The sequence below is a fragment of the Erpetoichthys calabaricus genome, chromosome 3 (assembly GCF_900747795.2).
Source record: "Erpetoichthys calabaricus chromosome 3, fErpCal1.3, whole genome shotgun sequence".
In the NCBI taxonomy this organism is placed as follows: Eukaryota; Metazoa; Chordata; class Cladistia; order Polypteriformes; family Polypteridae; genus Erpetoichthys; species Erpetoichthys calabaricus.
Genome location: NC_041396.2, coordinates 247134770 through 247148969, shown reverse-complemented (window position 1 = coordinate 247148969; position 14200 = coordinate 247134770). Strand labels below are relative to the sequence as shown.

Genomic DNA, 14200 nt, shown 5'->3' with positions numbered 1-14200 from the left:
AAATGTATTATTATTATTATTACTCTTCTGTTTGTCCATTGCTGGCTATACTGTTGTCCCTAATCTATGGAGACTGCAAGTAATTTCATTGTACTTCACACTAAAAACAGTAAACGTTGAAAGAAACTAATAATGCCTGCTTCAGTTTTGTAAATTTATTTCACAGAATGCAGTCAACAGTTTTTATTCATTAGCAAAGCCTATAAGTGCATTTGAAGGCCTAATTAAATGTGTTTTGTGTGCAGGGTGTGCGTGATCTATTGAAAGCATTGCTGGAGAAGATACAGTCTATTCCAAACACTGTGAGTTCTGCTGTGGTACAACAGCTTTTAGCAGTTCGTGAGGTAAGTTTTGATTTTGCTTATTTTTAATATTAATATATTTACCTTTGGTAGTTTTAATGTAAAATAATTGTATTGTGTCCTCATCTGTATTTAATTCTGCAGTATAGCACAGTGACTAATGTGGTTGTATGTAAAGCATATGACTGCAAGGTCAGTTTTTCTTGCTAACTTCTTTTTTGAAGAACTGTTAACCTGGCTGGATCAATTTATAGAAATTTCTAATGAACTGTTTTATCTATGTCAATAGCTTTAGCATTATCTTCTTTTTTAAAGTTGTGTACAATGTAACACTTGGAAGCATAGTCCTTCAAAAAACAGGAAATCTCTGTGAACACAATGTGTCTTAATTAAACAGATAGTATTGTAACATTTTATCCTACTGCCAGCAGCTGTTAGTTACTCTGATAAAAATTTTTTTTTTTTATGGCACAGCAATAATTATACAAGTTAACCCCTCAAAGATACAAATAGAATTAATGTGGAAGTGATGTTTTCTGATTTTTGTTTAAATGCTAGTGTAAACATTTCTAGAATTGGCTCCTCCCCTCGACATTTCTTTAACACACAAACTGCGATGCTGATTGCGTTATTTTTTTATATGACAAAATTGAATCACGTACTCACTCATCAACAAAAACACAATTTCCCATGTAGTTAAAAAGCTGAAATTTGGCAGGACGGTACATGTAAGTTAGTAGGTATCTGCTAAGAAAGGATTTTATCAATATTTAGGATCCCCAATGGATTTTGTTGAAATTTGATGATGTTATAGAAAAAAGAAAGTTAGCCAACACTTTTTTTTTTTTTTTGGCTTCACAATACATTTTTTACTTGTCGATATTTATTAATAATTATACTTGGTGCTGTGTTGAGAGCATGCTTTATGCAAATTAAGAAAATAAAAGACACAGCAGAAGTGATTGACAGGCCACGTGAATAGCACCAGTAACCAATAGGTTGGACAAATGATTGATGGGGCAGAGTCCGGGTGAGGGCAAATGAGACATGATCACTTACTGAATGGAAAAAGAAAGCTTGGCAAAGCTCAAGGAAGATGCAAGGCTCAGTGGTTAACAAACTCTGTTATTTGCTGTTGTCTGATGGCAATTTTATATGCGTACTGATTCTTATCTTGGTTATCCGTTCCACTCTTTCAACCTCTAGCTCCCAGTCATAGCTGTGAAAAGCGATATTCCACCCATCCTGAGTCTTCTGTCGTGATGCTTAAAGCATTAAGTTAGATTTATATAATTGCAAATTAATTTACAGTTAAAGGGATCACCATTTTAGTTTTCTGGAAAATCCATAAGACTCTCTTTGCTTTCACAGAGAAGACCGGTTAAGTAGGTGAAGAGCATGCCAGCTGAGCAGGGAGATCAGTGTAGTGGAGTGGATAAAGGAAAGCATATAGTGTTTCAGTAGTGTCTCTCCTTGCTAGAGTAAACAACCCAGCAGAGTGGAATAGTACAGTAAATGTGGTGTCTGTTTCCTTTGTTCCTTTGTTACACACTGTAAAAGTGTTGACAGAAAATGCTAGAAGAATATAAAGTAGGAAAACATTCATGAAACATGTAATAGTGAAGGTTTATTATATTTTAAGTCATAAGTTTAAGCAGTTTGTGGTGTTGGTGTTTATCAAAAGAATGGAAAGGTACTGGCACATTTGCCTTCATTGATGATGGAACTGCTGATAGCAGTTGCACATTGAATTCTGCGGTATATAGAAACATCTTTGGACAGTGCTTCATCATACAACAAGATAATCCCAAACATATTTCTGATGTCACATAGGAGGTTTTCAAAGCTAAAAAATGTAAAATTCTTAAATGGCCTAGCGAACCTCCTGAATTAAATCTAATTGAGCATGCCTTCCTTTTGCTGAAGAGAAAATGTAAGGGTATATATTCTTTTCATCCTTCTTAATATAATGAACTGTGGACTCATTGATGCCGTAATGGTGTCCTACAGCGGCATAGCTGTTCCCTTTCTTCAACATATCCAAAACTTTTACCTTTTCAGCAATCATTAGCATCTTCCGTTGGTGCTTGGGCACAGCCCCGGAAGCAGTAGCAGGAGCAGATCGTTTTGGAGACATAACGAAGGGCTTGACTATGCACAAAGATAAACACAAAAGAGTACAAAAGTTAACTCTATACACAGCGAAACACGTTGATGCTGAATGAGCGAGACGAGATGCTGGCTAACACAAAGCGAAATCGAATGCTGCTCTCCGTCGCTGAGCCAATCAGCACCCAGGAACTTAACCACGTGCTCTGATTGGGTAGCTTCTCAGCCATCCGCCAATAGTGTCCCTTGTATGAAATCAAGTGGGCAAACCAACTGAGGAAGCATGTACCAGAAATAAAAAGACCCAAAAGATCCACGAACCAGTGAACATCCGCGATTTATATTTAGATATGCTTACATATAAAATCCGTGATAGAGTGAAGCCGCGAAAGTCGAAGTGCGATATAGCCAGGGATTACTGTATTCCTACTGATGATCCATTTGCATTCAAAAGAATACACTTTCCAGTAAAATTGTTTTTTTCAGTGACCATCAACAAAAGCCAAGTCACTAAGAAAAGGAAAAATTGATCTAATGCAGTAATGTTTTACTGGTGCAATTGTATATAGCATGTTCAAAAGTAAGCAGCTCCATAGACCAAATAAAAATATTATGACTTCTCATTTGACTAATTCCCTTTTTCAGTGTAGCTTATAGTACTAGGGTGTTGTACCATGTTAGCCATTATGAATGTAGAGAAAAGTCAAGCAAAATGACACCTTTTATTGGCTAACTAAAAAGATTACAATATGCAAGCTTTCGAGGCAACTCAGGCCCCTTCTTCAGGCAAGATGTAATACAGAAACTGGAGTTCCCTGTGTTTATATATACACACTCTAGGATAAGAAACAACATTGGTAAATCTTTAAATGAGAAATTTTAAATGTAAAAAATTAATAGATTCATTCAGGCTAGGGTTAATTTAACAAGAGAGAGAACAACAATGTATGGTCAAGATCTTTAGATAAGATAACTGTCCAACAAAGTCTTTTGAAGTTTGTAATGAGTTTTTCAAAACAATGTGGATCTGTAGACAGGTTGTCTGTCATTCTGAGAGATGTAAACAATCCTCATATCTGACCATAAAACTCTTGTCTTTATTCAAGCCATGTTGTAATGTATTAAATTTTAGCATAAGTTTAACTTCCCATTCTTTTCTCTCTTGCTGTGTTTTGAAGTTGCCTAGTTGGTAACTGTGTTGCTGCAACAAAATTCAATATGTCTGATGAAAGATGATGTAAAAAAAAAAAAAGTCACATTTTTGAATGGGCGTATAAGTTGGGGTCTAGTTTGATGATAGATTTTTCGGGTTTCATGACCCACGTGAGCATATACGGTAAGTACTTTTTTGTTGAAGCAACAATACTTCTACTTGGGTAGAGTGTTTTAGTACTCTTTCTGCCTCTGCTTCTGATGCATCTGATTAACTGACAGCACTGTAACTGACGCCCATTGTTTTATGAAATTTCCTGGGCAAAACCAGGAAACCCCACTAGTTATTGCATATATTTGTTATTTGCAAAATGAAAGAACTCTCATACATTGAATCCAACAATCGTTTCATAATGGGAATTGGCACAGTAGCATTTTGTATTAAGAACATTTAATCTGTTTATTTTTATATAAAAATTTATTTTTATTATTTTGTTATTCGCATAAGTACATAGTGGTTGCTTCTGCATTATTACTGCCTCTATTTGAAGACTGGCTGCAGCCCAAACCTGACTACGTGTCTCACTGCACAAGTTGGTCTTCCAGCCACAAAGTGTTAATCTGCAATAACACAAAACAGATGAGAGAGATTTAAACTTTAAACTTTCTCTCTCAACAGCTCTAAAAGTGATGTTCCAAAAAAACTTACCATATGCCCTTTTAAAAAGGAAACTGATTTCATTTGTTTCTTTTAGTTCATCTAAGTACTTTTAACTTTATTTTAGGTCGTGGAATATATTTTGGATAGAAATGCCTGTCTTTTGCCAGCTTATTTTGCCATTACGGAAATCAGAAAACTATATCCTGAAGGAAAACTATCACACTGGGTAAGTTATTTTCATTTGTTCGAGATTTTTTATGTAGATATATAGAACCAATAGACTGTTGCTTTATACCAAGGTTCTTCAGCTACTTCCTCTGGAGGTCCAGATTACTAAATGTTGGGAGGGCCAAGCATAATTCTTGGTTCTCAGCAATCACATGTGAACGAGAACAGCAACATTAAATATAATGTGTATCACAGAGTGTTTATTGACATTAATATTGAATATTTAATTGTTGATATTATTATTATTTATTTAAATCAATATTAATTAGGGACAAAAGTAAATCTTACAGATTTACTTGGAATGCCATTTAACTGAATAACAATGGTCTGGATAATCAGTCCCTTGACACTGTATAACTTTTTCTTATTTGTTATCCATGGGACCACATGTTAAATAACAACATGTTCCCAATTTCAGTTAACGCTCATTCTTTTTTTCTTTACTTCTCTTTTGTGTTTGTTTATATATGGTACACATTTAACAACCAGTACTATATTTGTTTTCTAGTGACTAAAATTGCACTTACTTGACTTTGCAAGAGCATTAAAGTTAGCTTCATATGAAGTGAGAGCAATTGATGGATGTGGGTGCTTGTAAAGTGGGAACAAGTGTTCGTTTTAATTGCATTAATATGCGAAAAGCTTGACTTGCATGTATGTCATAGTAAACATTGTTAGAAGAAAAACAGCCAACCTTTTAGCATTTGGGAACTGGACCTGATTCAGTTCTGTCCAGAATTGTACACATCCGACAGATCAAAACTTCTGTTTCACTTCAGATGATTCTTGCAAGTCTGTCAGTTCTAATTGCAGGGAACCTAAATCAAGTGACACAAGCTTTTGATACAAACTCTCATCCCACATCAATTGTAAATGGATTCTTCGAAAATTGCATCACTACAGTGGGAATGTCAAAAATGTCAAACTTTGCAGAAACGTTTGTACTTGTCTTCACCTTAAGTTTGCCTTAACTTGTTTCCCTTAACTTAAGAATTCTGTCTTTGTTATAGTAATTTCTGCAGTTGCGGAGTTATTTATTAAATCAGTCAGTATGTGGAAATGAAACATTTCCTCTGTAGTTAAATCATTAGAATACAAGTCAGGTTTCTTTTTAAATCTGTTTTTCCACAAAATCACTGTTTTGTTCTTGCCTTGCAAACCAATATTAAGTCCATTTAAATGTTGGAAGATGTCAGATAAACTTCTCATCTAGCATTATGGATATAAATTTATCTGCATTTTTAGGACAACAGCTGCAGAAAAAAGCAGTGATCTCTTGCCTGATTTCACAAGCCCTTTTAATTGTATTGCCCTTACTTAGCTACCTAATATGATTATTGTGCTAGACTGACATATCAGACAGGTTTTTGTGAAACAAGCGGTGTTGCTCTGATGAAATTGATCATCAATGTAACACTTTCCATTGTATTTTTTAAATCATTGCTGAGTTTTGCGTACAGAAAACTTTGATGTATCAGGCAATGTAAAGATTTCATCTGTGGCACAAGTTAACACTAGAATTACCAAAGCCTACAAAAAAACTTGTAAATCTGTACCATCTTAAATCCCTTCGCACCTCTCCGTCGGTGTCTTTTGCCTTGTAAATGTGCCAATCAAGACAAGCAGCAAGCAGCCTACTACAGTAATCCCTCCTCCATTGCGGGGGTTGCGTTCCAGAGCCACCCGCGAAATAAGAAAATCCGCGAAGTAGAAACCATATGTTTATATGGTTATTTTTATATTGTCATGCTTGGGTCACAGATTTGCGCAGAAACACAGGAGGTTGTAGAGAGACAGGAACGTTATTCAAACACTGCAAACAAACATTTGTCTCTTTTTCAAAAGTTTAAACTGTGCTCCATGACAAGACAGAGATGACAGTTCTGTCTCACAATTAAAAGAATGCAAACATATCTTCCTCTTCAAAGGAGTGCGTGTCAGGAGCAGATCATGTCACAGAGATAGAGAGAGACAAAAGCAAACAAATCAATAGGGCTGTTTGCCTTTTAAGTATGCGAAGCACCGCGGCACAAAGCTGTTGAAGGCGGCAGCTCACACCCCCTCCGTCAGGAGCAGGAAGAGAGAGACAGAGTTTGTTTTTCAAGCAAAAATCAATACGTGCCCTTCGAGCTGACATGCAGCTGCACAAAAGATAGCAACGTGAAGATAATCTTTCAGCATTTTTAGACAAGCGTCCGTATCGTCTAGGTGTGCGAACAGCCCCCCTGCTCAATCCCCCTACGTCAGGATCAGAGAAACTCAGCGCAAGAGAAAGAGAAAAGTAAGCTGGGTAGCTTCTCAGCCATCTGCCAATAGCGTCCCTTGTATGAAATCAACTGGGCAAACCAACTGAGGAAGCATGTACCAGAAATTAAAAGACCCATTGTCCGCAGAAACCCGCGAAGCAGCGAAAAATCCGCGATATATATTTAAATATGCTTACATATAAAATCCGCGATGGAGTGAAGCCGCGAAAGCCGAAGCGCGATATAGCGAGGGATTACTGTATTCCATCCCCCCACCGCCGCAGAACGGGCACAAAGTTCTTCCAGCTCATGCCTTGATTATCTGGGAGTCAGGTACCTAGAGATGTATAGGGAAATAATAGATTGCTGTTTGGAACACATGCATTTCATGTGTGTTCCGTTTCTACAACAGTCTATGTAAACACATCATTAAAACAGAAACGTTTTTCATATTTTAGTAATAAATGACAAAATGTAGACAAACTGTATAATGTGTGAAGCCTGAAGTCCAAAGATCAAATTAACACTTTCACAAAAGGTACAAGGATGATATAACAGCTTCTGTGGCACAGCGGTGAGACTTGCTGATCAAGAGCCCCTGGTTCGATCCTGACTGCCCCGTATATTTGCCGTTTTGAGTAGTGAGCTGCTCTTATTGTTAATATTATACAAAAAAAAACATACATTTGATTTGTGTTAATTTGTAGTACTTGTAAAAGTTTACTTTTTTTTTTCACTTTTATTCTCTTGGTCATGATCACAATACTTACTACCCCCTGGAATGTTCAAAAAACACCTGTTTTGAACTTTCCACAGGTGAACAAGTTAATTGGAAACAGGTGTTTGTCATGATTGGGTATAAAAGGAGCATCCCCAAAAGGCTCAGTCGTTCACAAGCAAGGATGGGGCAAGGTTCACCACTTTGTGAACAACTGCATGGGCAAATAGTCCAGCAGGTTAAGAACAATGTTTCTCAACGTACAATTGCAAGGAATCTAGGGATTTCATCATCTACTGTCCATAATATCATCAAAAGATTGAGAGAATCTGGAGAAATCTCTGCACGTAAGCGGCAAGGCCGAATACCAACACTGGATGCCCGTGAACTTCGATCCCACAGGTGGCACTGCATTAAAAACCGACATCATTCTGTAAAGAATATTACCACGTGGGCTCAGGAATACTTCAGAAAACCATTGTTATTTAACACAGTTCGTCGCTGCATCTACAAGTGCAAGTTAAAACTCTACCATGCAAAGAGAAAGCCATATATCAACAACACCCAGAAACGCCGCCCGCTTCTCTGGGCCCGAGCTCATCTGAGATGGATTGACGCAAAGCGGAAAAGTGTGCTGTGGTCTGACGAGTCCACATTTCAAATTGTTTTTGGAAATCATGGACGTCGTGTCCTCCAGGCCAAAGAGGAAAAGGACCATCCGGATTGTTATCAGCGCAAAGTTCAATAGCCAGCATCTGTGATGATATGGGGGTGTGTTCGTGCCCATGGCATGGGTAACTTGCACATCTGTGAAGGCGCCATTAATGCTGAAAGGTACATACAGGTTTTGGAGCAACATATGCTGCCATCCAAGCGACGTCTTTTTCAGGGACGTCCCTTCTTATTTCAGCAGGACAATGCGAGGCCACATTCTGTATGTGTTATAGCAGCGTGGCTTCCTAGTAAAAGAGTGCGGGTACTAGACTGGCCTGCTTGCAGTCCAGACCTGTCTCCCATTGAAAATGTGTGCCGCATTATGAAGCGCAAAATACGACAACAGAGACCCTGTTGTACATCAAGCAAGAATGGGAAAGAATTCCACCTACACAGCTTCAACAATTAGTGTCCTCAGTTCCCAAACGCTTATTGAGTGTTAAAAGGAAAGGTGATATAACACAGTGGTAAATATGCCCCTGTCCCAGCTTTTTTGGAACGTGTTGCAGACATCAAATTTAAAATGAGTGAAGATTTGCAAAACAACAATAAAGTTTATCAGTTTGAACATTCGATATCTTGTCTTTGTAGTGTATTCAATTGAATATAGGTTGAAAAGGATTTACAAATTATTGTATTCTGTTTTTATTTACGTTTTACACAATGTCCCAACTTCATTGGAATTGGGTTGTAGAACCCTCATCATCATCTGAGTTCACCTCTGTTATAGCACGTCTTTATGTGAAAACAGCAGTGTCAGATTGGGGGGAGCGTGAACATGAATGGGAGAATAAAACTGAATAAAAAAAAAAACAAAGCTAACCTTTACAAGTACCATAAATTTACACCGGCTGTTATAGACTCAGATCAAATTTATGGTACTATTCTAAAATAGTAAGAATAAGAGCAGCTTGCTTCTCAAAACTCAGTCATCCGGGGTCGAACTCGTGACCTTATGATTACTAGTCAGCAGTTCTTACCGCTGTGCGACCAAAGCGGTCGTACTAAAGCTGTGTCAATGTCGCACCCTATCGCGGGTTCTTTTTCTGCAGTTATATTCTTGAATAAAAGTGTACTTGTTTTGTTATACTTGTACCTTTTGTGAAAGTGTTTATTTGATATTTGGACTTAAGGCTTCACACATTATACGCTTCATGTCTACATTTTGTCAATTATTACTAAAACATTAAAAATATTTCTGTTTTAACAATGTGTTTACATAGATTGTTGTAGACAAGGAACACACATGAAATGCATGTGTTCCAAATAACAATATAGTATTTACTCTATACAACTCTAAACAACTGACATGCAGGCAAACAGTTTATACTTTTCTCTTTAACAGAGGATTTTTTAAATTGTCTGCTGTTTAAAAACCTTTAATATTTGATTATTAATGTAATATTATACTTTAGTAATAATAAAAAGTATTCATTTGGCTTTATACATTCAGACTGTTGAAGTCTACTTTTCCTTTGTCTCCTACATTTATTATCGTATGGATATACAGGAAGGAGTTATCTAACGTCAAGTATATTTATGTTGTATGTTTTAAAAAAAAATCTAGAATTTAATGTAAAAACATTTAATAATGTAAAAATACTTTTAATGCAGTAATGTTTTTTGCCACCAAAAATGTAACTTTTTTAAGCTTCTGCTAGTCTTGAGTTATTTAGAGTCCTCGCACATTTCTTTTACATTTATTTACAATTGTTTATTTAGCTAATGTGTTTATCTGAAATAACTAAAAGCAAAAGTGTAGCTCTACAGTTATATCATTGACGGATTACTGCATTCAGTAATAATACTGAAATGTTATAGAGCATCTAGAATGCAACACAGTCATAATATACAACTCGATTACTCAGATACAAATGCAGGTTGAGTGGCACATATACCCTTCTCCTCCAGAGCAGCATTCCTGGTGATTCCCCACAGTGTCTGTCCCCTCTCACATGCACCATTTCAAAACACTTTTGTTACTCCAACTTTAGCAAGGATCTTATCACAAATGAGTCATTTGAATGGTTATTACTTATAATAAAAGTTAAAAATTCAATATAACATTCAGAAAAGAGGGAACAGATTTTGATACGATTGTCTTTTAAAGAGTTATTGAGAAGCAAACATATATCATTCTTATGTACAACACTTAAATATTTAAAAATTCCAGAAATTAGATAAATACTTGAAATTAGTGTTATTTTGATGTGCAATCATTTCTGATTCTTTTTGTGTTCTGGACATATCCATATTACTAACCGAGAATGGTAAACCGGATATGGACGCAGGAGACATAGTGCGCAGGCGCCACACAAAGCCCCCCCGCCCCAGAGCGAAACGGGAGAGACTACGAACCGTCTGACATGCCGCAAGCGGGATAAAGAGAGGTCAGAAATAAAAGACAGAGTAGGAAACAAAGTAAAACGTCATAAAGAGGTTAAAGAACGGAGCCAAACACATGGAGAGCAGGGTGATGAAAACTGGAATGCAACAGCTTCAAAGAAACCTAGGCACGAAACACATGCACAGCGAGATACAGAATATAAAAGCAGAAAAAACGACAGTTAAACGTCCACACCACACAGCGGAGGCAGACCCGGAAGGTGCAAGCGCCTACATCGCGCGTCGGAAGGCGCGGGAAAGTACGAAAGGCAAAGGCGCCTACACAGCATGGTAAAACCCAACATAATACGGAAGGCGCAGGCGTTGCTGCCATATTGTGAGTGGCACTAATGCGTAGTGAAGGCGCAGGCATCACTACCATATTGTGCGTGGCACTACTGCGGAGTGAAGTTAGGAATAATGTGCTGCTTGGGATCGTACAAAATGCCGAACGCGACCCACCGTCTGAAACTGCGAAGGCAAAGCAGGCTCGGGTTCAAACCGAACGAGCTCGACTGACGGATATACGCCTACAACGCGCGTCTCAAACCGCAGAAGCAGGGCAAGCACGGGTTCAAAACAACGCAAGCTCCTACAACGCGCGTCTGAAACTACGGCTGCCCAGGGGGCACGGGTTCAAAATGCTGGGGGTAGGCGAGCGAAGCCGTCTTGTTTATATTTAAAGGCACGAAGGTTCAGCAAAATGGCAAATTTTAGTAAGGCAGGCTATGTTTTTTTATATTTTGCTAGATATTTATGCATAGAAAATGTAAAATTTTATTAGCCTTTATTCAAAGTTAGCCTATACTGGAAATAACTGCAGTTTTGTATGAGGGACGTTCAAAAGGTTTCCTCACTTTTTTTTTTTTTTTTTAAACAAATTGCGTCACTTTTCTACATAGTCACCTTCCTTTGTGATGCAATTTTCCCAGTGTCGTACCAACTTTTTAATGCCCAGTTACTAATCCTCCCGCAGTCACTGTTTCCAGTGAAAATATGTCCCTCATAGAAACAGGTGTGGTGGTTTTTGTGTAATGCTTAAACAGACAGAAGGACAGAGATTCAATGTTGTATAGATAAGTCAACTTACATTATTATGATATACAAATGTAGTTAAGTCTGATTTAACTAAATCTAATGTCAATGTTAAAGCTAATACCAATATTAAAACTGGTGCAGCAGTACAAGAAATTGTATTATCTTCTGCAGAAGTTCCATATTTCCCACTGTTTTTCTTTTTGTTTTGAATTTACTTACTAGTTTTATTTAAAATTAGAATTGATATGGCTTGTCACTGAGAGTAACTACTAGAAATTGGATAAATGGTTTTTAAATTTACCAACAAACTGCAGTGCATGCAAACCCAAGAGCCAACTTGTCATGACTGCACTTCATATGGGATGCGAACTTGGATGGAGTCAAAAAGAAGACCCGAGGGTTTCCTTATGTCTGCAGCACCTGAAACAATAAGAGATGCAGAGAAAGTGGGATGTATTGAATACTCCCATAACCGGCTACTTCTTCTGTGATTGTGAGTGCCTAAGCAGCTCAGTTACATTTAACTGCAGGAGCGGTTTGTCCACAGATGGGAGAGGGTGACGTGCAGGTGTAAGAGTAAAAGCAAAGCGGAAGGGTTTTAGAACTGGTCTATCATATTACAATGGGACATGTTTGATCGCTGTCAAATATGATTGATGAACTGTCTGCACTTATAACGGGCCATGGAGCATATAAGTACAGTGACAATTTGTGCTTTATGGAGAGCTGGCTTGAACCTGATATACCTGACACTGTTTTAATGCTGGATGGATTTCATTTTATTTGAGCAGTGACCCAGTGTGGTGTGGAAAGGAGGCAGGAGAGGGGGACTGGTCATCCATGTGAATGAGGAATGGTGTAGAAGGGAGCATATTACATTTAATACCACAGTTTACAATTCAGACATTGAAATTCTGATTGTCAGAATTCATCCACATTATTTGTCCAAAGAGATATATTATCTTTATTAATGTTTATATTCCTCCCTCTGCAAATAGGAAATAAGCAATGGAAATGATTCATTCTGTCATCAACACTTTAATGATGACTCACCCTGCAGTTATAATATGTGAGCACTTCAACCATGTGACTTTGGAACAAACAATGACAGATTTGTATAAGTTTGTGACTGGTTCCACGTGAGGCTATAACAAGCTGGTCCTGCTGTATTCAAACGTTAAAGATGCCTTTAAGTGTAATCTAACTCTTTTAGGCAAATCTGACCACTACCTGATTAATTTTCTTCCCTACTACAAGCCTGTTGTTAGAATGCAACCTCTTACCACCAGAAGAGTGAGGAAGTGGAGCATGAAGGCTGAAATGACTCTGAATAACTGTTTCTAAATGACAGACACATGGGGACAATATTGAGAGACTGCATCATAGAATATATTAACTTCTATAGTACACACAAAGACAATGTGTTGCTTTCCAAACAACAAGCCTTGAATTACTAAGGAGCCATAAGGTCTCCTGACTGAGAAAAAGAGACTGCCCATACCTGAAGACCAAGTAAGGAGACAACTGAGGAAATTACAAACAGGAAAAGCTGTGGGACCAGATAGAGTCAGTCCTTGAGTTCTTATGGCCTGCGCTGACTAACTTTGTGGTGTCCCCTGTCGCCTGTTCTGTCTGTCCATAAGATTTCAGAAAGTGCCACTGCTGTGGAAAACACATCCTGCATTGTTCCTGTTCCAAAGAAGGCAGGCACTTCTTTACCTAATGACTATGGACCAGTGGCAGTTATATCTCACATCATGAAGACCTTTCACAGGCTGGTGCTGGACTATACAAGTCCTCTTATGGTAGACCACCTGGACCCACTGCGATTTGCCTATTGGACAAAGATTGGAATGGAAGATGCAATTGTCCATGTGCTTCACAAGACTTACTCTTACCTCGACAAAGCTGGCAACACTGTGAGGATTTTGATTTCTCTTGCGCCTTCAGTACCATCAAACCATCACTATTAAGGAATAAACCCAGATATATGCAGTTGAATTAGCCTATGGCGCCATAAGTAATGGACTTATCTGTCAGGCAGACCACAGTTTTTAACACTCAAGGACTGTGTTTCCAATACAAATGTGAACAAACCTGGAACACCACAAGGAACAATCCTGTCTCCTTTTCTCTTTACTCTGTACACTTCAGACTATAAATATAACACCAGGTCATGTCACTTGCAGAAATTATCAGATGATTCTGCACTTATGGGGTGTATTTATAAAGGTGATGAGACAGAGTATAGTAGTCGGGTGGAAAAGTGTGTCTCTTTGTACAAAGAGAATTGTCTGCATCTAAACTTCAGCAAAACCAAGGAACTGGATATTGACTTTGCCACACCAAATAGCCTCTGTGTCTGGTCAGTATTCAAGGATTGGATGTAGAGGTGGTCCACTCCTACAAGGACTTGGGGGGTCCATATTAATGAAAAAGTTGGACTGGCCTCAGAACACAGAGGAACTATATAAGAATGGGCAGAGCAGGCTCTTTTTCCTTAGCATACTCTTGTTTCTTTAATGTGGGAAGTGGCATCCATCCATCCATCCATCCATCCATCCATACTAACTCTGAGATGGCCAGTGCAGTTGTGCTGGGCTGGTGACAACAAGCTAATTAAAAAGGCGAACTTAGTTATAAGGCA

At 38.0% G+C, this 14200-nt stretch overlaps 2 protein-coding genes across 3 annotated transcripts in view; both read left to right on the top strand.

The window, feature by feature from the left end:
- Positions 1-14200, top strand: part of LOC114647575 (solute carrier family 35 member D3) — a 1087183-nt gene that overhangs the window by 242699 nt on the left and 830284 nt on the right. The window lies entirely within an intron of this gene.
- Positions 1-14200, top strand: part of med23 (mediator complex subunit 23) — a 204369-nt gene that overhangs the window by 14100 nt on the left and 176069 nt on the right. For both annotated transcript variants that reach the window (XM_028797943.2, XM_028797942.2), the window contains exons 6-7: positions 246-344; positions 4349-4450. In XM_028797943.2, coding sequence (XP_028653776.1) covers positions 246-344; positions 4349-4450 — 201 coding nt within the window. The remainder of the gene's footprint in view (positions 1-245; positions 345-4348; positions 4451-14200) is intronic.